The 27,690-nt window shown below is 60.0% G+C and overlaps 3 protein-coding genes across 3 annotated transcripts; 1 reads left to right on the forward strand and 2 right to left on the reverse strand.

Moving 5' to 3' along the window:
* Positions 1-1,640: 1,640 nt before the first annotated feature.
* VOLCADRAFT_95734 (uncharacterized protein) lies at positions 1,641-5,420 on the reverse strand (the record flags this gene model as incomplete). The annotated part of the gene is made up of 6 exons (XM_002954852.1): positions 1,641-1,755; positions 2,416-2,579; positions 2,882-3,030; positions 3,392-3,606; positions 4,045-4,313; positions 4,779-5,420. 6 exons carry the CDS (start codon positions 5,418-5,420, stop codon positions 1,641-1,643), a joined length of 1,554 nt encoding a protein of 517 aa, XP_002954898.1.
* A 1,512-nt stretch (positions 5,421-6,932) lies between these two features.
* Positions 6,933-16,688, forward strand: VOLCADRAFT_118877 (uncharacterized protein; the record flags this gene model as incomplete). The annotated part of the gene is made up of 8 exons (XM_002954802.1): positions 6,933-7,073; positions 7,165-8,142; positions 9,264-9,699; positions 9,859-10,263; positions 10,294-12,351; positions 12,802-12,980; positions 13,421-14,222; positions 14,554-16,688. 8 exons carry the CDS (start codon positions 6,933-6,935, stop codon positions 16,686-16,688), a joined length of 7,134 nt encoding a protein of 2,377 aa, XP_002954848.1.
* A 3,375-nt stretch (positions 16,689-20,063) lies between these two features.
* VOLCADRAFT_65253 (uncharacterized protein) lies at positions 20,064-26,903 on the reverse strand (the record flags this gene model as incomplete). The annotated part of the gene is made up of 13 exons (XM_002954853.1): positions 20,064-20,160; positions 20,619-20,762; positions 21,224-21,280; positions 21,321-21,451; positions 22,144-22,215; positions 23,636-23,716; positions 24,116-24,199; positions 24,547-24,755; positions 25,019-25,127; positions 25,351-25,443; positions 25,693-25,773; positions 26,360-26,486; positions 26,758-26,903. Coding segments are annotated over 13 exons (1,431 nt in total), but the record flags the coding sequence as incomplete, so codon positions are not given.
* Between the last annotated feature and the right edge of the window lie 787 nt (positions 26,904-27,690).

Genomic DNA, 27,690 nt, shown 5'->3' on the forward strand with positions numbered 1-27,690 from the left:
CCCAAGTAGGGCCGGGGAAGGCAAGGAAAGCCTGCCCGGCACCGGACAGGCAAGGGGCGAGTCCTGCAGTAAGGTAGGCAACCGTAAGAGAGGGCCAGAGAAAAGGATGCGCAGAGAGAGGGGGCGCGCACCGGGTAGGCAGAAGACACAGTCGGATGAGGAGGATTCGCATAGACGAGGCGTAACAACGGCGAAGGAGGTCGCCGCTTCTGTGGAGAAGCAGAGGCTGGGTGGAGGCGAAGGTGAATGGCAAAGTAGCGACGAGCGAAGTTACCTGTGGCACGAGCCGAACTAGAGGCAACGCGGCGGAGTCTTGGGAACGAGGTAGAGAATATGAATGGTAGGTAAGAGAGTCGGCATGAGGCTGGAGGCTTACGTTTTCTGCTGTCGATGACTGCATTAGGTTATTTTCGTACTCTCTACTCGATTGCCGTGCGAGCGGCCCACCCGCCCTCCCACTAACAGCCAAATGGCTGATCGGAATTGTCTTTGAAGGGTTTGGGTACCGCGGGAGTGTGGTCGCAGACGCAATGGCCTTCCCCACAATAAGTTAGTAGTGAGTACGGATCACGCGATGACGTTTAAGCAATGCCAAACTGGACTCTTACGCTGAGCTCAAACTCAAATTCAAACTCAAATGAGGTAGTTTTATATTTATGTATCAAACGTGGCCTGTTGGATTTTAAATGTTGGATTCGGACAAGATTACTTGGCCACTCGGTCCCAGCTGTTGACTCGTTGACCCAAGGCCCCGGGGCCAGCCCCCAGGGCAAATAAACAACCTGGGGCGGACACGTGCTCGCGTTCGTGCTTTGGTATCGCATGTTTTCCCGCTTGGCTGAAGGGACGGACATATCCGATGCAAGAACAGAGGCATGGCGCGGCGTTTGATTTTAGATTTCAAAATTCATTGCGAGGTTGGATCTCGCTATAGTGGATCCAACACCGAGTCACCGGAATTGCTAAAATCAAACGTTGATTATTGTTGACGCATGTGAAATGGAAAATATAAAAAATTGGAAATAAGAATGCAGATATCATGCATCTTCCCTCCTTTTCATCAGAAGTTCAGAAGTCCTCAATTTCAAACTGTATGTGCGTATGTGTGTGTTCCATTCACAGATGAAAACACCACGTCGAACCCACGGCCGGACCCCAGATTTGCTCGCAGTCCCCAAAACTCCTGGCCGCTGCTGCCGTAAGCCGCTGCCGTACGGTCCCTCCCACACTTCATTGGACTTCCCGCCTCCCCGGCATCACTGTAGTACAGCTCTCATCCAGCCCAAACCCACAAACGCACATATATATACCTATTTTACATGTACATACATACATACATACATACACGCGTGCTCTCGAGTTTTTTTCTGTACTTTCCGCCCCTAGTAAGAACCCCCCGAGTGCGACTTCGTCACACTGCTAGGCGACCAGCGGACCTAGAGCCCGTTTAGCTGTAGCGCTACCCCCGGTAGGTGGGGAACGCTGCTGCTTAGTGCCGGCCGTCGTAACTCCTCGTACCCGGTCTGACCCGGCGGCGGAATGCACGAGAGACTAACCAGCCGAGGGGTGCATCTGGCCCCCCAACCCCCGAAAACCACCTGCCACTACTACCACTACTACTACTACTACTACCACCCCTCCTACTCCACCTCCTCTTCTAGAACCCTCCAACCCGGACATCCGCGCACGTTGAGCTGCAACAAATCCACTTCGAAGTACCGCAACAGCTCTTGAGGTCCCACGTCAGCGGGCGACCTACGCGGTGTGTGCGTGTGTGTTTTTTTGTGGGGAAAAGGTGGTGCGGGGGAAAGGAACAGAGGCGGAGGGGGACGCAGGGGAAGGGGAGGAGGGAACTCAGGGGTCGGGTGCGGGAAAAGAAAGAAAACAAAGGAAGGGAAAGGAAAAGAAAAGAAATGGGGGCGTCTTTATGCCCTCATACCCATGTACGGGGGCTCCCCCCGCCCCCAGTAAGCTCGCTCGCTTTCAGGGTATATTGGAACAAGGATTGTAAGTCCCCCCCCATTGCTGCAGACCGCTCACCCATCCATCCAACCCACACCGAAGCTGGAATCCAAATTTCGAGAAATTTCAAAGTGAAACTGAAGTCCAATTGGGGAATATGTCCCCCCTATAGTTCTCGGGGGCCCGGTCCCCCGTGTGATATCAAGGACAGATGCAGCTCGCAACCACCATCCACCACCGAGGCGAGGCGAGCCCCCAACTATTCCCCCCTCCCCACACAGCATTTATCTTCCTCTCCTGGACTATATCCGTCTATACCCCTGGTGATCTGCGCTTCATTCGCCAGTGGGGTTCGTCTTAACCTCCCCCACCCCCACACACCCCTCACCCCATCCATACCCAAACGTCACCTCACCCCTCCACCCCCCCCCATCAGCGGCGCCCCGGACTCACCACATCGCCCAGCCATGGTGCGACACCGCCAGCGATGCGTGGTACGTGTTCTTATCGTCCAATGTGTACGACAGCATCTGCTCGTACAGCGTCTTGGGCCAGCGCCGTATGTGCTTGGGACGCAGCATCATGCTGGCACAGCAGGACTTGAAGTTGCCGAGCGTCTGTTCGTGCCGGGAAAGGTGGGGGTGGAGGGGTTTGTGTGTATGTACGGAAGGCGCGTGTGGCGTGTAGCGTATGTGTGGAAAACCGGGAACGGGTTTAAGGCGGTGGGGGGATTGGCGGCGGGGGGGAAGAGTGATGGACAGAAACCCTGAAGAGGCCGCCCCACCTGCGACCGGCAGCCATGGTTTCTTGGACTCTTGCATCATCATCATCATCATCATCATCATCATCATCAACGTAACATAATTCCAACCCCCTCACCACCCACACACGTCCCCTTTTCAACTCCCCCTCACCCCACCACAAGCACCTTGCGATGTGCGAAGTCATGCGCAGAGAGTATCTTCCCCAGCTGGGCGAAGGTCTCCTGCGGGGTCCTCTGAGCCTGCCCCGCCGGGTAGTCGAGGACGCGGGTGGAGGAGGTCTGCATGCGCAGCGTCTCGGAGGCGTCTGGAGGGGCGGGGAGGGGCGGGGGGAGCGGCCGTGTCGGTGTGTATTGGTGTGTGTATGTAAACTCGCGGAAGGAATTATGAGGATGTGGGTGGTTGGGGGACCCCCCCTTGGCTGTGTGTATGTGCAAAACGTGACAGCGCCAGGGGCCATTACGAACGTCTGTGTGTGCATGCATGGGGAAAAACATTTTTACACACACATACACACATGCACACACATGCACACACAGACACGTTTACCGCTCCTGTAGCTTGAAGCGAATAACCACACACCCTTTCCCCCCTCCCCCCCCCTCCCAAACACGTACCCCAAAGTATTGTTCTTTTTGTTATTCCACCAACCAACCAACACTCCTTACCGGGGCCTGCGTACCGCACAAGTGACAGAGGCCCAAAGCCCGCGTTGTTCAGCCCCAAAGAACTGAAGATGGCCGATTTGTCGTACAGTACGACTTGGTTCTCGTACCGTACGTCATACAGTCCGCCAGCTCCGTGCATGTACAGCCAGCGTATCGTGCCTTTGGCGGCGCCGCCACGCAGCGGGACGCTGACGGCAGACGCGTTTGTCAAGCACCTGTGGTACGACAGCGCCAGCGGCGGCGGCGGCGGCGGCGGCGGAGAGGCAGGAATGGCGTTGCGGCGCAGAAGTAGCGACGGTGGAAGGGATGTCATAGACCCAAGGGGTGGCAAAGGGGGCGGTCCAGAGGGGGGGGAATTTATCGTCCAGAGTTGCAGCGGCGGTTGGCAGCGGCAGGCTCGCCCGCTGCCATCATTGGTGCTTTTTTTATTGAAGCATCCGTATAGAAACCGATAAGATAAACGTTGCGCCATTCAACAACGTGAGGGCCTTCGCACTGATGCGGCCGTCGCCGCCGTCGCCGCCGCCGCCGCCGCCGCCGCAGCAGCGGTCGCTGCCGCCACCGAGCGGCGGCGGTAACGTCGGCAACGTCAGCGGCAGTATCAAGTCGTACGCAACATATACCGCATCACGTCAACCACCATCACTACCCACCTGGACGTTTTAAACGGGCAACGGTTATGGTACGGCCGTCTTGTCGTACTACCAACGGGCCGACCGAATGCATCTCCCAACGAGGTATCCGCTGCCGCCGCGTCGGCGGATGCTGACGCCGTACGCTCCAGGAGCTGCCGCTGCTCGGGGAACGTCGCCGCCGCAGCTTCCGCCGCCGCTGTCGTACTAGTAGCGGCAGAACCCCACTCTTCATCCATTGGGTCCTCCGCGCAGACTAGCGCTGCGCAACAGCCCTTAAGCCAGTTCTCCTGCATGTTTGTTTGTTCCCCCCGCGGGCAGATTTGTTTGTTCCCCCCCCCCACACACACACCCGCAGGCAGGTAGTGTAGTGTGCTTCAGGGCTCCATTAGAGGTGAACTCTTGATGAAACATGACTAACAGGCAGAAACAGGGAGAAACGTAAGTCAGGGTTTCAGCAAGTGCAACCTCAGTTTTCCTTTTTTTGTCCCTTTTGTTCTCCCCAGTTAGGGAGGTGCCCTGATAAGTGACGTAGCGACCTCGCACTCAGCTCACATCCTTGCCCGTATTTACCTCGTTGGGTGCCTACCGCCGCCGTGCGTACCCACTCCCCCTTTCATCCCCGCCCAACGTTGTTTCGCTCTCTCTCGCACACACACACACACACACACACACATACACACACACACACATACACACACACACACACACAGACACACACACAGACACACACACAGACACACACACAGACACACCTGACACCCGCTACTAAGGCTGACCACTTGGTCAGCAAAAGCCTTCAGCGCCTGCCGTACAGCAGCGGCGGAGCCGTTGCCTCTGGCGGCGGCGGAGCCGCCCCCGTCGCCGTGGCGGCGGCGCTGACGCGAGCTGGCCGCGAGGGAGCGGTGGCGGGCGGCGCCATCGCCCCCGCCGCCGCCGCCGCCGGCGATTGTTGTTAACTGAGGGACAATGCCAGCCTTGGCGACAACGTCGACGTCGTCGTCGTGGTCGCCGTCGTTAGCTAGGGACTGCCGCCGCCGCCGCGCCGCCGCCGCCAGCAGCTGCTCCCGGATCCCGGAATAGTACCCCCTCACTCGCCGGAAGAAGGGCCCGCATAGCGAGTGGCGGGAAGCCGGCCCATGGTCGTGAATGAGCACAAGCCCCTGCGGCAGATTGTCGTAATGTCGTACAATGTGGGACAGGTAGACTGCCGCCTCGCGGCCCTTGTTGGGCAGTAGCTGCTGCAGCCGTACGGAGCTGTTGCAGGGGTACGGCTCAAACGCGGCGATCGCGGCGGCGGCGGCGGTCAATGCTGGGTCATTAAGATCCAGTCGGTGATAGATCCAGATCTCGGCGCCCGTAAGACCCAGATTCCAGATCCACGGCACAAGCGCCATTGGCTGCCATTTAATATTTCGGGGGAGGAGAAAGGGTGTTAGGGTAGTGGTGGTCGTAAGGTGGTGGTGAGTGTGTGTGTGTGTACGGGGGGGACCCGCGTTGTTTAAAATCCGTTTGGATCCAGATCTAGGTGTACGCCAGCCGTACCAGATCCATCAACCCCCTATATAAAAGGATCGTACGTCTTTTGGAAGACAGCAGCAGTACTCGCAGCAGCAGTAGCAGTAGCAGCCGCAGTAGCAGCCGGAAGAAAGCAGCAAGGTCGAGTGCTTCCGTGGTGCGGCGCAAAGAGGTTCATCGGGACGCTGCAAAAATGCAGCTCCGGACAGCTACGGTGTAAATCACCCCCACCCCACCCCACCCCACCCCACCCCGGGGGCCCCTATGACTTTCCCCTTATGGCTCTTAATCGCATGGGGAAGGGCTTCTCCCTTCGTAGGACGATGTTATGTTGACAGGAGTGTTTTTCCGGCTAGCAGAGGTGACTCGGGAGGTCACTACTACGGATGGAGGTGAAGGGCCATGGAGGGCTTGAGGGTGGCCATGGAGCGGCGGCGGGATGGGGTGGAGAGGTGTGGTGTGGGACACAGCTTCCAAAGGAAGGCAGTGTTGTTGTAATCTGCCTGTGCCGTAATTTGCAAGATGCTTCTGCAGACAAAAGCTGCTCACGTGTCTTCGGGATGCAGTAGGAAGGCCTTACTGTCGTACAGAGGGACGCGCAGACGGTGCGGATGGGCCGGTACGGGCGCGGCCCTTACCTCCGGGGCCAGAGTAGCTATTACGACATGAAATGCTCCAGCGGGCAACCCGCTTTCGCAGCCCCAAATAGGATGAGGCCGATATGATGTATCCAGCCGCCTTCGAGTTACTTTTGCGTGTGTCGGCTGGAGCTTCCGTTCAGTGAGCAGTAGCAGCACCAACATGGCGAGCCGAAATGCCTGCCCCCGAGCATCTGATTTACATAAACTAATTAGGAACATGATGGTTCTTTGTTTACGCATGTTACAGCTGTGAAATGGCGCTACGGTTTGGCTTGGGTACATAGCGCTTCCGAGGTGCTTTGTAAGAGCATCCTTGCAAATGCCACAGTAAATCAAAAAGCCATGATCATGTCTTTTGGGTTCCAGAGGGTGTGTGTTTAGCTGTCTGGCATGCTGCGAAACCGCGCCGTACTTGCTGGCGGGAAAGCACCAGAGACATCGACTCCTCGAGCGTGCACAGGAACAAAAGTCGCTATAGCGTAATCCTTTTAAATTAAAAGACTTTCAATTTTGTCCTGACATCACCTGAGCTGCACTTTGTGGGCTTGGTTCGCAAACGAGTGAGTACCTATCCGTTCACAATTCCTGCTGTTGAACGTGCCACTGTTTTAGGGAGACATTTCTATTCGTAAGAAAATGTTTACATGACACTGCGGTGCCTGTTTCGCGAGCAGGTCATTATGCACAGATGACAGCTGTTGAGTCGTGAATTCATTCGCCCAAGATTGGGCTTTCCAGTGCCCAAGAATAATGGAGGGCATTAAATTGAAATGCTCTAGTCCTACTCTTGATGGGCATGCCATCGGCCTGGAGGGGTTACCTGCGGTGCTCAATAGACTCTCAGACCCAAGCAATCGTTGTCAGGGACCGGAGTTAACGTGCCTTCTGCAGGTACGTTGGTGCGAAGGATATCGCTTTAGCTCTTCACCTGCCTCTTTTTGTAACCCCCCAACCATAATTCACCTGCCCCGTGAAAACATAGGCACTCTGCAAACAGCTCATCAGTGCAGCTTCTGATACAAATGTGGTCATTTTTACTTCAGCGGATCGCTCAAGGACAGCTGCTGCACAGGCCGCAGGAGCTGATGTCGCCGCAGACCTGTCCATTGGCGCGCCTGAGCGATGCATCGCGAGTCCACAGCCCTTCAGCTCTGCTTTCGGCTCATCCTGCAACGTTCGAACCAACACGGACGTCGAGGCGCCGGCATCCGCGCAAACCCTGCCATCGACAACAGCATCCACCAATAGCACTCCCTTAGCACTCCCTCCAGCTCAGCAACCCTCGAACCGCGCTGCCGTGGCTGCGCGCGTCGAGGCAGCAGCCGCCGCACGCCGGCCCCCAGTCGGCCCCAACAAGACCGCGCCGGCACTCGCTACCACCACCATCACCATCACGACAGCTGTGCCCTTGGGTTCCATGGCAGTGCAAGGTCATCCCCCGCCCGCCGCCGACGCCAGCGCGGCAGCCACCATCACCGGTCTTTCCCCTGCAGCTAGGGACCCGACGGAGGGCCTTGCTGGCATGGTTACCGCCGGCATCGCCTTGCTGGTTGACCACTTGGAACACTTTCACTACAGAGCCAAGGGAGTTGTGCTGGACGGGCTGCTGTCCCTATCCGCTGTGGGTCTTGGCCCAGATCGCCGACTGGACCCAGCTGGCATCGCAACCCTGCCACTGCCCGCCCCGGGAAGCTCGAGTAGCTGCGGGTCCTCAGCGGCAGCTGCTGTCGCTGCGGCTGCGGTGATGGCTGCCGCGGCTGGTGGTGGCGGCGGCGGCGGTGTTCAGACGGGGGAGGACCCCGCGGCGGTCGCGGACGCCGTACAAGCGCTGGGCGGGCTTGGACTTGGGGACTGGCTGGCCCTGCGAATAATCAGCGCGGGTGCGGTGCCCCGGCTGCTTGAGATGCTCACGCAGAGAACTGGGATGAATTTCGTGCCCGTACGACAGCTGGCCTCCCAGGTATGTGGTACACTCTGTGTACGGTTGTTATATATATGTGTGTGTGTGTGTCGGATAAGGCGGTACTGATTCTTGTGAATGCCTGTGCTGGTGTGAATGCGGCTTCTGATGTGGCCTGATAGGTGTTGGTGGGCGCGTCATGTGTGGGTGCTGTGTTCGGGGGCTTTTGGAGATTTTGTTGCGTTGTGCGTTACGGTTGGAGGAGCGGTTGGTGGTGATGGCGATGGTGGTGAAGGTGAAGGTGGTGGCGATGGTGATAGGGTGCGTCGCTGTCGCGCATCGATGCTGTCAGGTGAAGCGGACGTACTTCTATTGGGTATTTGTTCTCTATGGGGATATCGGACTCACCTGGAAGTAGCTTACTTGTCAGAATGCTTGACAAGAGGGAGGGGGGTAAGACGAACCATGGACGAGTGAAGCAGATACCAGATATAGAGAGGGAAGGGGGTTGTGATCCGCGAAATGGATGTCTTGCATTGACGGGTGCTGCAGAAGCTGTGCCTGACTGGAATCAACGCGCGTTTCTTGTTACCGTTGCTGTCCATGTTGTTGTTCTTGTTGTCCATGCTGTTGTTCTTGTTGTCCATGTTGTTGTTCTTGTTACCGTTATTGCTGCCAATGCTGCTGTTAGTGATGACGGTGATGTACTCCGTGAGGGTGCGTAAGACTACAAACTGGATGTGTGTCGGTGGTGTATGGTGATGTTTCCTTGCGGCTGTCATGCGCCAACAGCAGCAGCAGCTGCGTGCCCTCCTCCCAGGGTTGTATGTATAGTCCCCAGTAGGGTCCCAGTACTATGTCCCTTCCAAAACGGAGCATGCAGCATTGCCTCCTCTTGATGTCTCCTCGGGACCTTGCTTTCGCATCGTCGCGTTGCATCTCCCCCGCTGCGGCGTTCAGCCCGGTTTTTTTTTCCAAGTCCCTCGGCGCGTTCTGTCCTTGACAGAGAGTCATCGGCGGCGGCGGCAGAAGCACACACTCATTGTCACGCTGCTCTTTCAATAGAAGGAAAGTTTTACCGCCATTTTGCCGCTAAAAAAATTTCTCACTCCTTTGTTCTCCTGTGTCAAACCTTCCAAATCCTCGCTCCCTTTCTCCCTCCCTCCCTCCCTCCCTCCCAGGTGATCCACAACCTCGCCCGCCGTCGCAACGCGGCCGTCCGTGCCAGTCTGGCGCGCTGGCGGCCGCTCCCCGGTCTCGTCAGTGCTCTGGACGTGGTGCTGGAGGACAGCCCCGACATTGCCGCGAGACTGCTACTCGCCCTCTCAGACCTCTTTCCGATCACCTGTCACCAGATTGCCGGCGCACTGCACAAGCTGATTGCGAAGCAACAGACGCAGCAAGAGCAAGCGGCTGCCAATGCCACAGGGCCGCTGCCGTTGCCGGCCCAGCAGCAGCAACAGCAACAGCTGAAGGAGACCGAGGCGGGGCACCAGGACGTGGCGGACGCCAAGCAGCAGGGCAACGCAGCGGGACAGAAGGCGCGGGCGGGGCTCGCGGCGGCGGCAGCTGCTGATCTGCAGGCGGCTCCCGCCAAGAGCAGGCGGGGCAAGGCGGGTGCGCTTGCCGTAGAAGCGGCGGCTAATGGTGCCGGCCGCGGCGGTGGAGGTGCCGTAGCAGCTGCTGCTGGGGCGGCGGCGGCGGGGCTTGCGGTGACAGCGGCGGCAGGCCGGCCCCGCCGGGGCCCGGCTGCTGTAGCACCGGCGCCTGATGCAGCCCCGGCGGCGGTAGCGCCTGTCCCTAGGCCGGGGGCATTGGTGCCGCCCGGGGGCGGTGCCACTGTCGCCGCTGTCTCGGCGGCGGAGTCCGCCATGACGACCCATTTGGGTCTAGCACCTGACGTAGACGTGCCACTGGAGGCCCTGCTAATGCGTGTGACAGGTTACTACATGCGACTGTCTTACAATGCCGTACTGTCGCCGGCGCCGCTGCCGCAGCCGATGGGGGTCAAGGCGCCGTATGGCGAGGCAGAGCGGCGAGAATGCGAGAAGGCGCTGCTTGCTCACAAGGTCGAAGAGCATCGACGGCGCCGCAAGGAAGCGGCGCAGCTGGATTGCTGCGTGGCGGCGCTACTGGCGGCGGCGCCGATGCCCACCTGCCTGTTTGACGCTTTGTCATACAGTCACACACGTGCGTTTGCCGTGCTGTCAGGACCGCCGCCACTGACCACAAGCCTGACGGCGACCGCCAACGGCGGTCTATGGCGCGCGCAGGATTTGCTTCCGTACGCGCTGAACCTCATCCAGGGCCTTGGCGGTGGCAGCGACAGCGGTGACGGCAGCAGCGCCGCTGCCGCAGCCCGCGGCCTTGCCTCAACAAGCTCCGCCGCGAATAAACAAGCGTCTTCTGCCGCCAACGTGTTGCTTCCCGCATTGGCCGCGGCCGGTCCAGGAAACGCCGCCGCCGTCGCTGCCGGCTCACTGACTGGCGGTAGCACTGCCGCCGTCTCAGCAGCGCTCGACTGGTTTTGGGGATTAGAGCACCCCCACTGCGCGGTGCAGGGCTCTGCGGTAGGAGCCGTCGCCGAGTGCCCTGGCCCCGCGCTACCCAGTGCGCCATACGGCGACAAGCCTGTTTCCTCGGGGCTTATGGAGCACTGCGGCCCCGTCTTACGGGTCATCTTGGAACGCGCCATCCAAGCTGTGGAGGCCGTACCCGCGGCAGTAGCCGCGGCGAGCGTCGCGCCTGCTACAGCGCCGGCGGTGCCGCCAGCACCCGCCGAGCTCGTCGCGGCCCGTGTGGAGGCCATGCCGCTGGCGATCCTGCGTGCCGTGGGCGCAACTCTCCAGTCCATCACACGGCCCCAGCTGGCCCGGCGTCTGGTAACGTTTGCCGATTGCCTTGAACGTGTTGCTTCTTGCCTGGCGCGCCGTACGGACAGCGCCGCTGCTGGTGTTGCGGAGGCACATATGGCGCTAGGACTGGCGAATGTATGGCTGTGCAGCGGCGGTGGCTACGAGTCTTTGATCCGAAGACGCCGGGAGCGCGACCAAAGCAAGACGACTGCAGTCGCCGCTGCCGCTCCAGGGGCCAGCGGTGCGCCCGTTGGGACCGTTACCAAGGAAACCGCCGCTGTGGCGCCGCCGCCGCCGCCGCCCGCTAAGGAGCGCCTTCCGGCCGCGAAGCCCGCTGAGCCTCAGCTGCGCCGCAGCGCGCGCATCAAGCGACAAAGGGACGAGGCCGCGGCGGCATTGGCGCAAGGAGCCGACCGAAAGGGAGCTGCAGCATCTGCGCGGTTGAAGGGGGAGTCGAACGCTTCAGCAACAGCGGTTGCGGCGGCGGCGGCGGCACCTGCTGTAGCAGCCGACGGCGGCCGTGCAGCCGCCGATGCGGCGGCGGCGTCGGAGGTATTGACAGCGGACGACCCAGGTCACGCCAAGTTTCTCGAAGCCCTTGTGGACGTGCTGGTCGCGCGTTTCGCAGATGCGCGGCAGCAACAAGATTCCCTGGACGTGCAGATGCGGCAGCAGCAGGAGCAACAACGATCCGAGGACGTTGACGCAGTGAGCCAAGGAGTAGTGAACAACGCTCTGGCGACGGCCGCTAGCGGCGCGGTTGGGGCGTGGCTGGCGGCGGTGGCCGCCGCGGCAACGGCCGCCACCGCAACCTCGCCAACGGAGCGAGCTAAGCTTGTTATCGAGACCCAGGCAGTGCTTCTTCAGTCCGTCGCGTTGCTGATCCCGGCACTTGACGCCTCGCATGCAGCCCGCTTGGTCGAGGCAGGTGCAGTGCACGCAGCAGCGCGTGTGGTCCGCGCCGCCGCCACGGCATCTCCGCCAACAGAGACGACGGCTCCGACGGCGGACCCGCTGGGGGCCGCCGCCGCCGTTCCTACCGCATCGACCATCGGCGGCATTGGAGGCAGCTCGTCCACCAAGGAGATTACTACCGGCCAGGTAGCAGGGCGGCACTGCTGGAACGAGGAGCCGCTGCATGGCATCACTGCGGCGCAGGCGCTCGGCCTGCTCGTGAAGCTGCTACTGCTTTCCGGGGCCGGCGCGTACGGCTGTGGTGGGCTGCAACAGCAGCCCGAAGCATTGGCGGCGCTGGGCGGCGTGCTGTTGCTTCGAACACCCTCCGAGCAAAGCCGCCGATTGCCCGCGCTGCCGCTGCTGGCGCGCGAAGCTGAGGCACCTGCCCCCCCCGCCGCCACCCCCACCCAAAGCCCCGAGGAGGGCTCTCTGGAGAATCCAACGTCTCGAAGCTGGGGTAAGTTGGACGATATCGGTAAGCGTGGTTGAGGCAAGGGGAGGTCGGAGAATGTGCTGCTGCCACTTGCTCCCTCATTGCTCATGCTCACCCAGGGGATGGTTGTAGGCAGTGGATGGGGGGGATAAAGGGATGGAGCGACGAGAGCGATGGCCGCTGCAAGACCTTGTAAAGTGAGAGCGCTCACTATAGTGAGAGGGGTGTTGTGAAAGATGTGGGTGTTGAGAGGGGTGTCGGGAGGGATGCAAGAGTGAAAAGAGGCCCATTTCGTCCCCAGAGAGTGAGATGTGTCTCGAGGTTAAGAACCCCCAACGCCAACCGTAACCTCCGCGCGTACTGCATGTAATGCAATATCGTGCAAAGTAAAGCATCGCAATCTGTTCTTTTTGCGCTGTCCTAATGTTATGGTTTTCCACGTTGTTTATGATAACCCGCCCGGAAAAAACGTAGAGCTCTTGGGCCTTATGTCTGCCGGCGAGCAGCCCTGCGCCGGGCATGACGTGGTGCTGCAGCTGCTGGGCCCTCTGGCGGCACTGACCCACGGGTCATCTCCGCGCTGTGCCTCAGCACGCGCCGCGATGGTGGCCGTGCTACTGAGGGTGCTCCGGTGGAGTCACAGCAAAGCACAGGTGCGCTTTTATTCCTGGGCGGGAAGGGGGTCCTCAAGATGATGAGGCACTCAGGCGGCACGGGGTTTAGCTGCATTTTATGGTTTATAATTCTTTTGTATCCACCAGGTCACCACACACCACACCACACACCACACCACACACCACACCACACACCACACCACACACCAGGTCACCACACACCACACCACACCATACCGCAATAACGGAGGAGGAGGAGGAGGAGGCGGCGGCGGCAGGGATCGGGAGGATGTGGTTGCTGTTTCATGCATGGTTGCACACATACGTGTCCTGCCGCATAGCAGTCGGTCGCGCCCTTCCTCCAGGCCAAGCAACACATTATAACGCGCCAGACACCACACCACACCACACCACACTACCCGAATAGCCGCGTTCCCCTTTTCCCTTTCTTTGTCATCACCGCGTTTTTTACTTCACAGCGCCGGAGGCTGATTGTCCAAGTGCTGGCTCTCTGGGCCCCATACCTACAAGGCCTGCTGCTGCGGCTGCCCCGCATGGCCTCCCCCAGCCCTGCGCCACGAGCCATCGCACTGCCACCGCTGGCCACCGCCGTCGCCGCCACGGATGCGCCCTTGAGTAGCTTCGTAGCTATCCCCGGCGCCCCGGCTGGCGTGGAGGATAAAGGCGCGTGTAACTTGGGCCGTACTAACTCCCAGTCTACGATGCCGTACCCGGGAAGCCGCGGAGGCCGGCTTAGCACGCCCATGAATAGCGCCCATGGCAGCGGGGCCGCGAGCGGCATCCCAATGCATCCTGGACAGCGGACGCCGCCGTGGGGCGGCTGCGCCGCTGCCGCTGCCGCCGCCACGGCGGCGGCAGCAGGCAGCGGGAGCGTGGCCGGCTCCGCTGTACATGCTGCTGCTGCAGCAGCAGCGGCGGCAGCTTTGATCGTCGACTCCCCCACACGACACTCCATCTCCGCCAGCGGTATGCGTACGGCAGTGCCGCCGGCGCTCATCCCGGGACGCAGCCGCCGGGGCAGCCGCCTGGCCGCGGGGCTGGCGTCGCCGTTGCCGCTGCAGGCGCCGCGGGGGGTGGGCCTCCATGTGGTCGACGGCGACATAGGACCCGCGATGGCGGCGGCAGCAGCTTGCGCCGGCGCCGCCTCCGTCGACGACGTGCCACATGACTCAATAACGCTCGAGACGCTGTGCGAGTTGTTGGACGGTTTGATGGAGCGTTTGGCGGACAGCGAGGTGGTTCGGCACCTGCACATGACTGGTGAGTAGTTCGGGGTTACAGGAGGTTGCGTCTGAGGAGGCGCCGGAGTAGTGGAAAGCAACAGAGGCGACGGCGTCGCCGCATACGATGTTGGAGACTATATCGCTCACGAGGCTGTTAACGTTCTGCCTTCACCTCCCTCCAGTTCCCGCACCCTCACCCGCACCCTCATCCTCAGCGGTAATGTTAACTTCACTTTAATCACTTTTATCACTAGGGAGAGACCTCCGCCTTAACCGTTGCCTTAACCCTCCCTGTTCCCATCTCATCGCTCTCGTGCGGACGTGCATACATACGGACATGCGTACTACGCCTACATGCATGCATTCAGGCTGGCTGCGCGCGCTGTGCCATGGTGCACATTGCTCCGAAACCACTGTGCGGGAGACCTGTCTGCGGGCCCTGGTCTGCACGGCCCGCGTGCTGAGGTCGCTACCGCCGCCGCTGCTCATGTCCGAGCTGGACTCCGATACCGAGCTCCGAAACCACCTCGGCGCCTTGGATCCATGGATCGCCTTCCTCATCGCCAGGCGCCAGGAGGCGCTGCCGCCGCGGGGCCCGGATGGCGGGTCCGGCAGCGCCGTGCTGCTGCCGCCGCGCTTCCATGCAGCGGCGCCGGCAGTCCTCGGAGGCCGGGCGGGACGGGCGGCGGTCGTTCAAATGGCCGTCGGGGTGGGAGGAGCGCACAGCGGCAGCGGCGCTGAGCTGCCGGCGTCGTCGCCTCCGCCGCGTCAGCGGCGGCCGTCCTTTGGGGGCATTTTGTCAGGGCGGGCGGCCAGGGACGGTAGTCATGGCAGCGATGATGGTAATGTTCTCGCCGACGGGGTGGTGTTGCGACTGCCGGTTGGGAGCCCGGAGGTTGTGCTAGTGGAGCCGGCGGCAGCGGCGGTGAAAATCCCGCTGGAGGTTGAACTGGTGCTGCCGCCGCCGCCGCCGGAAGAGCAGCAGCCGGCGCGCAGAGGCCGGCGGCGCGGCGCAGCTGCGGCAGCAGGGTCGTCGGCGAGGGCGCCGGGCCGTGCACGGAAGGGTTCTCGCCCAGCAGCGGCACGGGGAGCAGTTGCGGCGGCGGCGAGCGCTGCGGAGAATGTAGCAGCGGCTGATGAGGTCGAGGGCGCAGCGGAGGAAGGGGAAGGGGAAGATAACGACGCAGCGGTGGCGGCCCCAGCGGCAGCGGTGCCGGCAGCGGCGGCGGCGGCGTCCAGGCGGACGCGCGCAAGGAAGGGTGCTGCGACACGGAGGGTACGGGTGGCTGTAGAGGAAGGGGAACCTGTCGCACCGGCAGTCGCTGAGCGGGCTGTTGGCGTCGAAGCAACGGCGGGCAGTGGTGGGGCTGTACCAGCAGGGGCAGCGACGGCGGCAGCCGCAGCACTGGCTACTGGACCTGGGCCTGTGGTATCGCCTCTGCCAAAGAGGCGCCGTGTCAGTGAAATGGATGGCGCGGAGGATGCGGACGAGCATCATCGCGGCTCCTCTGGCGCCGCTGCTGGTGTTGTCGTGCTGCCTGAGCCTCCTGCCGCGGCGGCGGCGGCGGCGCCAGCTCCACCAGCGGCCGCGACGGCTGACGAAGGTGCTGCCGGGGCCCGGTCTACTCTGCTACGCGGGGCCCTCTTCCCATCTGCTGTGTCATTAACCTCTCCGGTCATGCCGTACAGTAAGGACATGCCGGCTCCGGAAGTACCGGCTGCTGCTGCCGCGGATGGCCGCCGGTCTGGTAGCAGTGCCATCGCTGCCAAGAGCGGAACCCTCCCTGTCGGCCCGACGGAAGTGGCAGCAGCAGAAAGTGCAGCCGCGGCAACAGCGGCAGCAGCAGCGAAAACCGGATGTACGACTGAGACTGTTGCCGGCGGCGCTACTGCCACTGCACGCGCCGTGATGAACAGCGTCCCCGCTGCTGGCGGCGTCGGCGTCGGCGGCTGGCCTGTGGGTATCGCCCCCCTCGAGCTGCAGCTGACCTCACGGGAGCAGCACCTGGCAGCGGCGGTGCGCTGCGCCTGCGTGTCGCTTGAGTCAGTGCTGGCGGCACGACGGCATGACCTGGCGGCGGTGCGTGCCGCAGACCAGGCTGCCGCTGCCGCCGCGGCTGCAGCGGCCACCATGGCCGTAGCGGCGGCCGCTGCCACTGCTACTGTGCCGCACCCAGCCATCCCGCAATCCGCGACAGCGGCCGCCGCCGCCGCCGCCGCAGCAGCAGAGGACTGTACGGCAGGGCAAGTCGCTAAAAGGCGGGTTGGTCGTCCGCGTGCAGCTACAGGAGCGCCCGCTGCACCACATGGCAAACAGGCAGCTGCGGCGGCGGCGGCGGCGGCGGCGGCTGCACAACCCGCCCAGCAACCCGCTGAGCAGCCGCCATCGCAGCCTGCGGCAGCGGAGCCGCCAGTTAGCCAGCCGGCAGCTGTGGCGGATGCGGAGTTCCTCCGCCACACCTACGGTGGTATCAGCAAGCGCCTCAACTTTGACGAGATGTAGCGATGCGGCCTCTCGTCAGTGTCGCTGCCCATCACTTGCGTCGTCAAAGGTGCCTTGTTGCCTTGCCGCTCTGGGTTACGACAAGGTTGCAGTACTCATTGATCATGCGCTCATGTACAGCACAATCAAGGAGTGCATGTTCGCTGCTGCCCTGGTGGTCGCAGTGTCCGTGTATAAGATGGCGGCTGAGGCCCGTTTTCAACCGCAGCTGCCGGCGGTGGGATATACGTTGCCGCGTCGGTGAATGTGGGTGAATTCGGTGGTCGGGAGGTTGCTTTCAAGGACCACCCCCCAACCCCCCAGGCAGGAGGAGGCTTCGGCCAGTCAACCTTGTCCTTTTCCATCTCTCTCCCTCTCTCTCTCTGTGTCTGTCTGTCTGTGTGTCTGTCTGGTGTGTGTGCCTTTCCCTGTTGACGGCGGCTCTGGGAGGCTGTGGACTGGCTCCGGCTCCGGCTCCGCGACAGAAGAGAGGTGAAGGAAGTTAACGGCTTGTCGGCTTCGTTGCTTTTGCTTTTGCCAGGCTTCTGTTGTAATCCCGCAGGCATTTATTGCTCAGTGCTCAGTGCCAGAGGTGCTTTTTGCACCGCTTTTGGTGTCCGCGCACCCCTAAAAGGGGGGGCTGGCGGCGTCGCATGTTGAGGTGAATTGACAGCGGTGATGATGTTGCTGTGACACAAAAGAGAGTTGCAATGACTCGTTTATGTCTGCGCGCGCCTGTGTGTATGTATGTATGTATGTGTATCGGTGTGTGTTAAAAGCATGTCGAAGGATACGAGGCCCTTGCACAAGTCTGCCCCTTTCAACATCACCCCAACATCACCGAGTATTGGGATCGCGTGTACGATGCAGGCGCGAGACACCGCAGAGCACGTGCTCGGTGGCTCCTAGATACTTTCCTATCTGTACGTCTATGCCGTACAGTGCTGTGCACGAAACGGGTATAGCAGCTAGCTCGTTGGCGTTGTTTCGACGGGGCACATCGACATACATACGTACTTACACACACGCTTCGGCAGTTACTGCTAAAAGCGAACGTCGAGGCGGCCGCACTCCTAACGGGGAAAGGACGTGGGTGATTGCGGCGTTGGCCACAGTGGCTGCGACGCCGAGGATATTACATAGCTCATCAGCGGGTAGCACGGCGTTTGGTTGACTTTAACCTTTATTGGCGAGCGTCGTCGGCCCACTATCATTACTTGGGCGGGCGCCCTTCAAGACCTTCAAGGCACGTTGTTGACCCGAGTGCCTAGCGCCTGGAAAGCAAGGCAAGGAAGGCAAGGCAAGGAAGGCAAGGCAAGGGTGCCGACAGGCGAGGAGAGTATTGACAACTTTGACGTCATAACCCCAACGTTGTTTTTTTCGGAGAACGTCCCCGCTTGGTGAGCTGTAGACCGGCAGGCATGCAGGCTGAGTGTCATGTGCGCTGTTTAGTTTTTTTTCACGTCCCTTTTTTTCTCTGTGATGTCCTCTCCTTTCGAACTCTGAGTGCGTGACTGCGTGCGAGTATACGTTACGGGCCTTTTTGTGTTGCATTGATTGGATTGCGATTGTGATTGTTGATTTGGGGCCGACGAGAAGTGGATATAGAACTCTGGAAAGGAAGGTGCGAGTGGAAAAGTGTGTGTGTATCTATGTATGCATGTATGTATGTGCGTGCGTGCGTGCAGCATGTTGACAGGTTGCCCCGAACCAGGCAGGTATAACAGCTATGTGGCCACGTGGCTGGTGCAGCTGGGCCCGAGCTGGGTCCCCTGTGTTTGTGTTGGTGTGTAGGCAGGTGGGCAGGTTCACACACGCTGTGCCGCTCGGGGCCTTTCACAGAAACGACATGTGCTGGAGCGACCCCGCGTGCACGTGTTTCTCTCTCTTTCGCTTTTGGGGGCTGTCTGCCCAGGGTAGCGCTCCCCTCCCTTCCCTCTCCCCTTTTAGGCATCTCAGTTATTTTGGGGTTCCGGATCACAGCGACTTTTGAAGCTTCGTGGGAAGAAAAGAAAAGAAAGGATCAGGGCTGATGTGGCTGCGTACAGGGTCGGCCCCGTTGAGAGCCATTAAATGTAATTTTTTTATGGTTGGGGGGGATGCGTTCAGAAATGTGTTCGTGTGAATGTGGGTTAGGTGAACTCACATTCGTACACCGCAATGTAGCTTAGGAAACCTTTCCCACAAGTAATAACTGCTTGGGGCTTTATGAGTCCCCTCGCCGTACATTGCGTAGTACGTTGGCGCATGAACACGCGCATGGTCTCCAAACTTATGCCACCTCTTCGTTGAATTAACAGCTCCTTTTACAGTTGCTCCGTAAGTAAAAAGCGTATGCCCTATTAGCTCGACGCTAAGAAGTTAACGCACATACCCTCTATAGCACTCATACACTCGTACAATTTTTAATACGCATGCACGCACGGGAAGAAGGCCCCTAAAGGCAATGCAGGAGCCTACTTCGGGAAAGCCTGATGATAGCTTAGCAACTCTTCATGCCGCCGGGTTGTCGGTGATACCGAACGCGCGCCGAAGCGCTTCCAGGCAGCGGCAGGCGGCCGCGACCTCACTCGCAGACCACTGACATGCCATGCGCATCTGCAGCAGCGGCGGCGGCGGCTGCGGTGACATGGACACCGCCCCTCTGCTACCCTCAATACCTCCGCAATCAGCGCTACCGTCGCCATCACCGTCATGACTGATAACAGGGCTCTCACCCACCACCGCGGCAGCTCCGATAACATTAGCATCCTGTCCTCCAGCCCGCGATAATACATCGTCATACTTGAAATTATCTTTCGATCCGGCATTTGAAGCCGCCACCGACAGCTGCGCCCTGAACGTCCCGAAGCTCAGGGCCATGGCGTCCGTGTCCACCTGCAGCCTCCGACTAGCCGAGTAGCCTCCCACTGCCGTACAGAGAGCCGTATGTGCAAGAGCAAGCGCCGCTGCCACTGCCGTGTCTGTTTCAGCCGCCCTCGGGAGCCGTACGTCAAGTGTACATCCGTACGAGATGGCGTACGGCATAACGGCCGTGGCCGCCTGCTGTTCGCTTTGTTGCTTCGATTCCTGGTACGCCTGTAACAGCACCTTCGCTGCAGTGCCCGAATCCGTCAGTGTCAACTGCGTTGCTGACACGCCGCCGCCGCCGCCGCCATCAGCGGGTAGGGCCGGATGTTGTTGCTGCTGCTGCTGCACCGGCCCCGGCTGTAGCTGATGTGCGGCTGCAGGCGTTACACGTGCTACCACAATCCCACTCAGCGGCAACGCCGTCAGCGGTTGAGGTTTCAGGCGACATAGCAGCTGCGCCTTGCGCGCCAACCCTGCGGCGACTGCGGCGGATTGCGCCGCCAGGGCTCCCGCGGCACAGTTGCTCGTCGACACGAGCTGCGGTCGTACACCTAGTGGTACGGCACGTCGCGGCGCTATGGTGACGGTGGTACCTGTAGCCGGCGCATGGCACTCGATACCCACATGCGTCTCAATGCGGCCCCTTGGAAGGGAGGGGAAAGGGGAAAGAGACGCAGAGGCGGCAGGAAGGGTGTGCACACTGCACGTGAAGGCATCCAGAAGCGGGGCCAGGCGGGACAGAAAGAAAGCCATCTAAGGGGGGTCGTGCTGAGGCTGGAAAGCGGAATAAAGGGGGATTAACGCGGTCAGAAGGGCGGCTCCGGAACCCCGTGGCGAGGCAGCTGTGTTCGCTGTCGGAGGAGGGGCACACGTGTGTCACGTCCAGAGTTCCCGACCACCCGCAGTTCCCGACAACTCCACTTTCCTTCCTTTTCCTCGCGCCTCCTCCAGCTCCCTGCGCCACCTCTGCCGGCTCCCACGACCCCTCTCTCCGCCCGCTTTGGGGGACCCTCAGCCCCCTGCCTCTATCCCCTCCCCCTCCCCTCTCCCCCCGCCACGCCCGCCCCCCAACCCCCCCACCCACCCAACACACACAGTCACCTCAGGAACTCCATGGGCTCCCTCTGTCCGTGCACCAGCACCACCGCCCTCGGTTTGCACCGCCGCACAAGGCCCAGCAACCCGCGCAGATCCGCATGAGCTGAAAACGCCAACATCTTGATACGACACCGTACCTCCACGCGGCTGCTGCCACCGCCGCCGCCGCCGCCGGCAGTGGCGCCTCCGGGGGCCGGCAGGTTCGGCACCTCCACAGTAGCAGTAGAACTAGCAGTGGGAGCCGAGTCGCCGCCACCGCCACCAGCCCCTGTACGCTGCTGGTGTTGCTGTTGCTGTTGCTGTTGCTGCCTCTGCCCCGCTGGGGTGTTCTGGATTGCTTCCAGCCGTGCGCCCAAAGTCCCTAGGGGATATGGGATTGTGGAAGGGAAGGGAAGGGAAGGGAAGGGAAGGCGACCGCTGCATGGAGAGAAAAACCTTTCCCCAAACAGTGACACCGCGGTGGACTGACCAGGCTGGGCGGGGTATGGGGATGGGGCGGGAGGGTCCTCACTTGCGCCTCTAAAACACCCTTTCCTGACCTACCTTCCCCCTCTCTCTCTCTCTCTCTCTCTCTCTCTCTCTCTCTCACACACACACACACACACGACCGTTCACCACCACTACGACCACCACTACGACCACCACAAAGGTTGTCATGCCCCGCTCTTCCTCCGCACCCCCAGCTACCCCCTTCCGAAGCCAAACCCACCTCGTACTTGGTATCCGGCCAGCACAAGCAAGTTCTTGGAGCTGCCGGCCCAGGACCGGAACGCCTCCAGTGCCACCCCACTGGCGATGTTGCCGGGGGAGGCGAACAGCAGCGCGGGTCCGGGGGCCTGGAGCCGCGGGGGGGATGGGTTTGGAGGGCGGGGGAAGGGGAGGGGGTGAGGGTGAAGGGGGGTGAAGGGGAAGGGGGTAAGAGTAGCGGAGGACGAATACTGCGAGTGTCCATTCGTTCTGGCTGGTCCGCAAGTCTTTAGGTCTTGGTCTGGAGCAGCGGTAAATGCCTGGGTCCTTTGATAGGAATATTTATTGGCTTGACTTTATTGGCTTCCTTGTGTATCCAATGCGCTTGGTTGATGTACACCTGTTCGTCCGCCTCCTTGCATCTATAGGTGATGCTCCTTATCCTTGAGGTTTAGGTTTCAAAAAATGTCCATCACTGGTTTCTGATTGGCCTGAATGGGTGTGACACTTTTTGTCATTGCTCCTGTACTGCTGTCGTGAACAGATCAGTGACCTGTTGGCCTTTCCTATCAAATATTCCTATCAAAGGACCCAGGCATTTACCGCTGCTCCAGACCAAGACCTAAAGACTTGCGGACACTGATGTTGCGCTACAAGGAAAGGAGAATCAGTGCAGGGCCAAAATTGACGTGTATGTTGTATGATGTGTGAAACAAGGGATTATATCTTCGCCCGTGGCAGCTACCCTGCGAAACCCTGCCTTCCCCGGTATTTCAGGGCACCCTCATCCGGTCACCCTAGTCAACTTCTCAGTGGATCGCTCAGGTTCCGCACCCACCACCAGCATCATCCATGTTGTATGTATGTGTGTGCACACACATATATGAACATTTACAAAGACACAGTGAATATGCTAAAGCGTGGCGTAGTGTCCCTGGAAGGTTCAGGATTGATCCTGGCCAACAGCGGAATTTAACTGCCTCAACTGTGAGGGGCCAGATGCACCCCCCCATGCCGATGGACTGTGGTGAACCCTCCCGGCCGTAGTGAGAGGCACCAGAAGTAGGGGAGTTGATGCTGCCATTGCGGATAATGGTGCCGATGGTGGCGTGAGCTGAACCGGAACTTCAAAGAAGTTGCAGCACACACGCACACGCACACACACACGCACACACACACGCACACACGCACACACACGGGTGATGCAATGAGGAGGGCGCGGGAGGTGCCCCCCCCCCGGGGAGCATAGCAGGGACTGGCAGCGGGCTAGTAGTGGCCACACACTGGGAAGCTATGCCTTCCCCCCTACTTTGCACATGTGTACGTACATACATACACATACCTATACACATACATACATTGAGAATGCAGTTATCGGCATCAGTGCGTTTTATAATTGAGGGAGCATTGCAGTGGCGGTGGTGGGTTGAGAGCTTGACGAGACATTAGACTCGTCAAGACATACATACAGATCACACTAACCAGCGAAGCGAACGCACTCTAGGGCTGAGCAGCTGGGGTAGTTATGCCGGATATTGCTCCTGGCTGCTTTTTCTGGTGTTTCTGACCACGCCTCGGCTGCTCTAATTTTTTTTACACTAAATAAGTAACAATGCTGTACAATGGCGAGAAGTAAGATTCCGCCGCTTTCCATCCCTTTCCGTGAGCTCATTTTGAAGTGGTCTTACGTTGAGCAGCGAGCGATCCCAAGGGCGTGTACGGAACATGCCGTACACATCCGCCTCCGAAAACACGCCCCTACCGCTGCCGCCTCGTGCACCGCCGCCTCCATTGCCGCCGCCACGGGCAGTAGTGTGATCCTCGTCGGCAGTAGCCGCAGCGGCGTGGGCAGCGGGTGCAGCTGTCGTACGCCGCATGTCGCCACCACCTTCTTGTGAGATGTCCAAAGGCAATATCGGCTGTCGCCTCCGCCTCCACCGCCGCCGGCTGCTGCTCCCACTGCCGCCGCTACCTCCACCGCTACCACTTGCCCATTCTCCGCTGCCTGGCCGCCCATCGCCGCCTCTGGCCCCGTCGTCCTCTCCATCGCCGCCATCCCCATACTCCCTGTCGTACAACTGATCATCGCTGCTGTACTCGTTACCCTCATCAAACTGCTCGTCAGCACTGTCGTCTACTGCACGTCCGTAGTCCACTGCCAGCGGGTTATCGTCGCCGCGTCTGCAGCCGCCACTGCCTCCGCCACCCGGTTCGTCGGGTGCATTGTACGGCCGATAATACTGGCTGCGGTGCCGCGCCGCGGCGGCCCCGGCATCAGCTGCTAAGGCGGGCCCCGTCGAGCTGGCAGCGGCGCCAAAGATGGTCCGCCGTACATTAGCATTGGTCCAATTCAGCAACAACTGGTAATACACGAGCGCTCTGGCGGCCATTGCACTGCTGAAATAAATAGGCACCTGCTCCCGTACAACCATGCAAAGAAAGTACAAATGCCGTACAATAAAAAGTTTGTCAAGTTCCATACAACGGTCCTTGAAGTGCGGCAGCACCCGTACGGCCCATGACGTCATACAAGCTTATTGACACTTCCCTCCTTTTCCAAAACTTCGGGCGCCACATGTCGGGCCACCCACCACTCGGTGCTTGGAATCTTAACAACAACAACAACAACAACAACAAGAACAACAACAATAATAATAATATTGGTTAAAGGAGCTCCTAACGATATATACGCTTAATACGCTTCCTTAGTCGTACAATTCCCCTGTTCCCTGACCCCCCCAAAAAACACCCGGAACTCCACCCCACCCCCCAAACCCCCAACCCCACATACACACACGCACCCCCAACCCGACCTGTAATCCGTTCCGCTCCCAGCAGTCCGTTATCAGCATCAGCAGCTCCTGAGCTCGACCCATGGCGAAGGTGGGGATGAGAACCTCCAGGGCCCAAGTTGTGTTTCGGTGTTTGCGTGTCGTGGGCGGGTGTGTGTGGGTTGTGTGTGGCGGGGGCGGGGGGAAGGGAGGAGGTAAAAGCGCTACGCGTCGTGTCAAGTCCTGTGCATAAAGCCTTGCGCACATGCAGCAATGGCGTACGACCTTGTACGGCAATATCCAGATAATGCGATAGCTCGGGTTAGGCTGCCTTCGCGCGGTCTGAACGGACACAAAAAGGGCCATCCCGCCCCGTCCCGCCGTACTAGTACTACGTGTCATCTCAACACACATACACACACACGCGCGCGCGTACACTCTCTCCTAAAGCCGAACTCCCTCCCCTCCCCCACCTTGCCCCCCGCCGCCACCGTCTCCACCACCGCGCCCAGCAAGTCCCTCTCCCTCGCCCGTTTGGAGTCCCGCAATGTGGCTGCGTAGGTGGCTTCACTAATGAGTACGTCAGGGTGCCGTACAGAGGCACCTGAGGGGCCCCCCTGGAGCAAAGCCAGCGGGGCCTCCGCGGGGCCGAGGTGCCGGTCGGGGGAGGAGTTGAAGTCGCCTGGAAAGAAGGGGGGGCCGTGGGGCAGTAGCCGCAGTAACGATAGCAGTAGCGGTAGCAACAGCGAAGGAATGTAAGTAAGATAGGGTTTAGGGCAGGTGGGTAGGGGTGCCACATGCCTCACCGTCGGCCCGGACCAACCCGCGGGCTGCCCCCACCCGGACCAGGGTTAGGTCAACACTAACACCACATCCCGTCCTGAGCCCCCACTGGTAGATAAAAACCCTTTCCCCCCCAACCAACCCATCTCCCCCCCCCTGCACCTGTGTATAGCGCGGTGAGATGTCCCGCAGTCATGTGCACCATGGCGGCTCCCAACACGTGCCCCGCGTAATGGAACGTGAAGGAAAGACCCGGAGCTACAACCACTACCTGCGGGGAGCGGTAGCAGTGGCAGTAGCACTAGCACTAGCAATAGCGGGTGGTCGCAGTGGCAGTAGCACTAGCACTAGCGGGTGGTAGCAGTGGCAGCGGCAGTAGCACTAGCAATAGCGGGTGGTAGCAGTGGCAGTAGCATCAGACCCAGGTTAGCGCCATTCAGTCAATCAACGCCTTCATTCCAGCAACACACACACCCAACCCTTAGACCACAGACCTGGTGCAGGTCGACAGCCGTCACTCGACGAAGACAGTCCCGTACATGCTGCTCGTTGTACGGCAGCCGCTCACCAGGGCGATCCGCATTCACCTGTAATCCTTAACCCCCGGGGTAGAGGGAGGGGGGGTTGCCGGGGGGTTGTAGCGCGTGTGGGTTTAGGTCACTTTACTGCCGTGTTTGTCTTTTGTATGTAAGTAGAGGGACCAACACCGTGTCTCTTGCCGGGGGGCCCCCCGCCGCCGCCCACATACACATCTTTCCCCACCACCTCCACCTCCACCACCACCACCATCACCATCACCACCACCATCACCACCAACCCATACACTTCGACTGCACCTTAACATAGTCAGCCAACATGATGGGCGCAATGGCGAATGTGGGGTACGTCATCAAGATGGGGCCACGGTAGCCACAAATCTGCACATCAGGAAAAGGGGTTTGGGGGGGGAGAGGGACGTTGAGGGGTACTGGGGCCGTGGTTGCGGGGGCAACAAGGATTCATTTATGCATGCATACATACATACTTACATACACTGGTCAGGCACTACTGGTAACGCACACACCGATGCCCCCGGAGGTTCCGGGATCGAGACCTGTCAGGTTCGAAAATCCTTCCGATGGTGGAAGGTAAGAGTGCCTCTAGTCGATGGACGGTGGTGACCTGGGATAAAGTTGACCTGCGAGCCGACCAGGAATGGAGTTGGGCCGCCGTGTTGATCCGGCAGATTCCGTTGGATGCCGGTGGTGGGTGCGGAACCTGAGCGATCCACCGAGGAGTCGGCTAGGGTGACTAGATGAGGGTGCACCGAAATACCGGGGAAGGCAGGGTCTGCCAGGTAGCGGCCGCAGGGTGAAGACATGCCCCCCCTGTCCCACACATCATACTTACGTACATACATGCCGCAAATGGCCGAGCAGATTCGGACTGCACTAAGCGCGCTCTTAGAGGAAATCCTTTGTGCCGTCCTACATGCTGCCGTACACCGTCCTTCGTACATCGTACCTCGGTGAAGTACGGCAGCGCGCCAAGGTGATCGGTGTGGAAGTGCGTGATGACGACCGCATCGATGATCTCTGTGAAGCGGCCCGCGCGGGACAGAAGTCCGAACTCGGGAAAGCGGCGGGCGTCCCTGCGGGTGAGTGCGGGCCCCAGGATGTGGCCGACTTGTGACACACGACACGGGGCGCCCGGGGGGCATACGTGCGCCTTTAACACCAGCTCCGCATCCAGAACAGTCTGGACCATAGGGCCCAGGGGGGTTGTCTGCGTGTGGGTGCGGCTGTCGGAACGCTCCGCAGCCATTGTTATGTGGGGTGAGGGATGAGGGGCTCTCCAGATGAAGAGAGTTAACCCTCGTGGTGTCGGACCAGGTCAGGATGAAGGTGAGCGCCTACAACTACCTGAAGCCGAAGTGAGCGCCGCAGTCAAACATGACTGTGCGACCCGCCATCCGCACGATGCAGCAGGAGCGGCCCACATCCTGGCCGGCGCCTGTAGGCACCGTTTGGCGTTCAGCGCCGTAAGAAGATGAGCTTTGAGGTTGCATCCATAGCAACTTCTTCTGAATCATCGATGGGATCCTTACCTAGCGGGAGCACTTCTATAGACATCCGGCCGTCCGGCAGCACAGCTTTCCACTTTACATGGTGAAGATTGTATCTGCGAGGTGAAGTTTATAACGATCTCTAACAAGTGTTTCCAAAAGCAGTCCCAAATGGAAGAAGTGTGTCTCCGGTCATTACGGACTTTGCCTTGGCAAATTTGCATGTATACTTCCGATAAAACACATTGAGACCTTCGCAAAGCAATCCTTGTCGCTATTGGCGAGTATCGTTGTCCGGAGGCTGCCCGTTGTCGCAAATCGAACTATGCAACGACTTGGTTAGTTACTTCGTGTAACGAGCATGAGCTGTTACACTACTCTCATTCGGCTATTCGTTATCGTTCGTCGGTGTAGTTTGGCCTTCGCCATGGGCCTTCAACTAATCTGATGCACTTTGCCGTACTTCCGTTCGATAAGACGGCTCACCACCCATCACTCGGGGCCTTTCGGTCCCACCACACAAGTGGAAAGTTTCTTAAATAGGCTCGATCGTAACATTGGTATCGAGACTTCTCGATCCTAGTCTACTTCGCTTCCGCCGTCGTATCCCATGTCTGCTGCTGATCCTGATCCTCCTGTCGCGGCCGTTGCCGACCGCGACAATACTGTTGTAGAAGTAACTAATCGCGCTTCTTCTTTGTCGATTACGGAGAAGGCGCCTACGTACCCACGCTTCGACAAGTTACTGGAGATGTCTCCAGAGTCTCTCGAAAAGCGGCAACTGACCCTG

Source organism: Volvox carteri (genome assembly GCF_000143455.1).
Source record: "Volvox carteri f. nagariensis unplaced genomic scaffold VOLCAscaffold_46, whole genome shotgun sequence".
NCBI lineage: Eukaryota > Viridiplantae > Chlorophyta > Chlorophyceae > Chlamydomonadales > Volvocaceae > Volvox > Volvox carteri.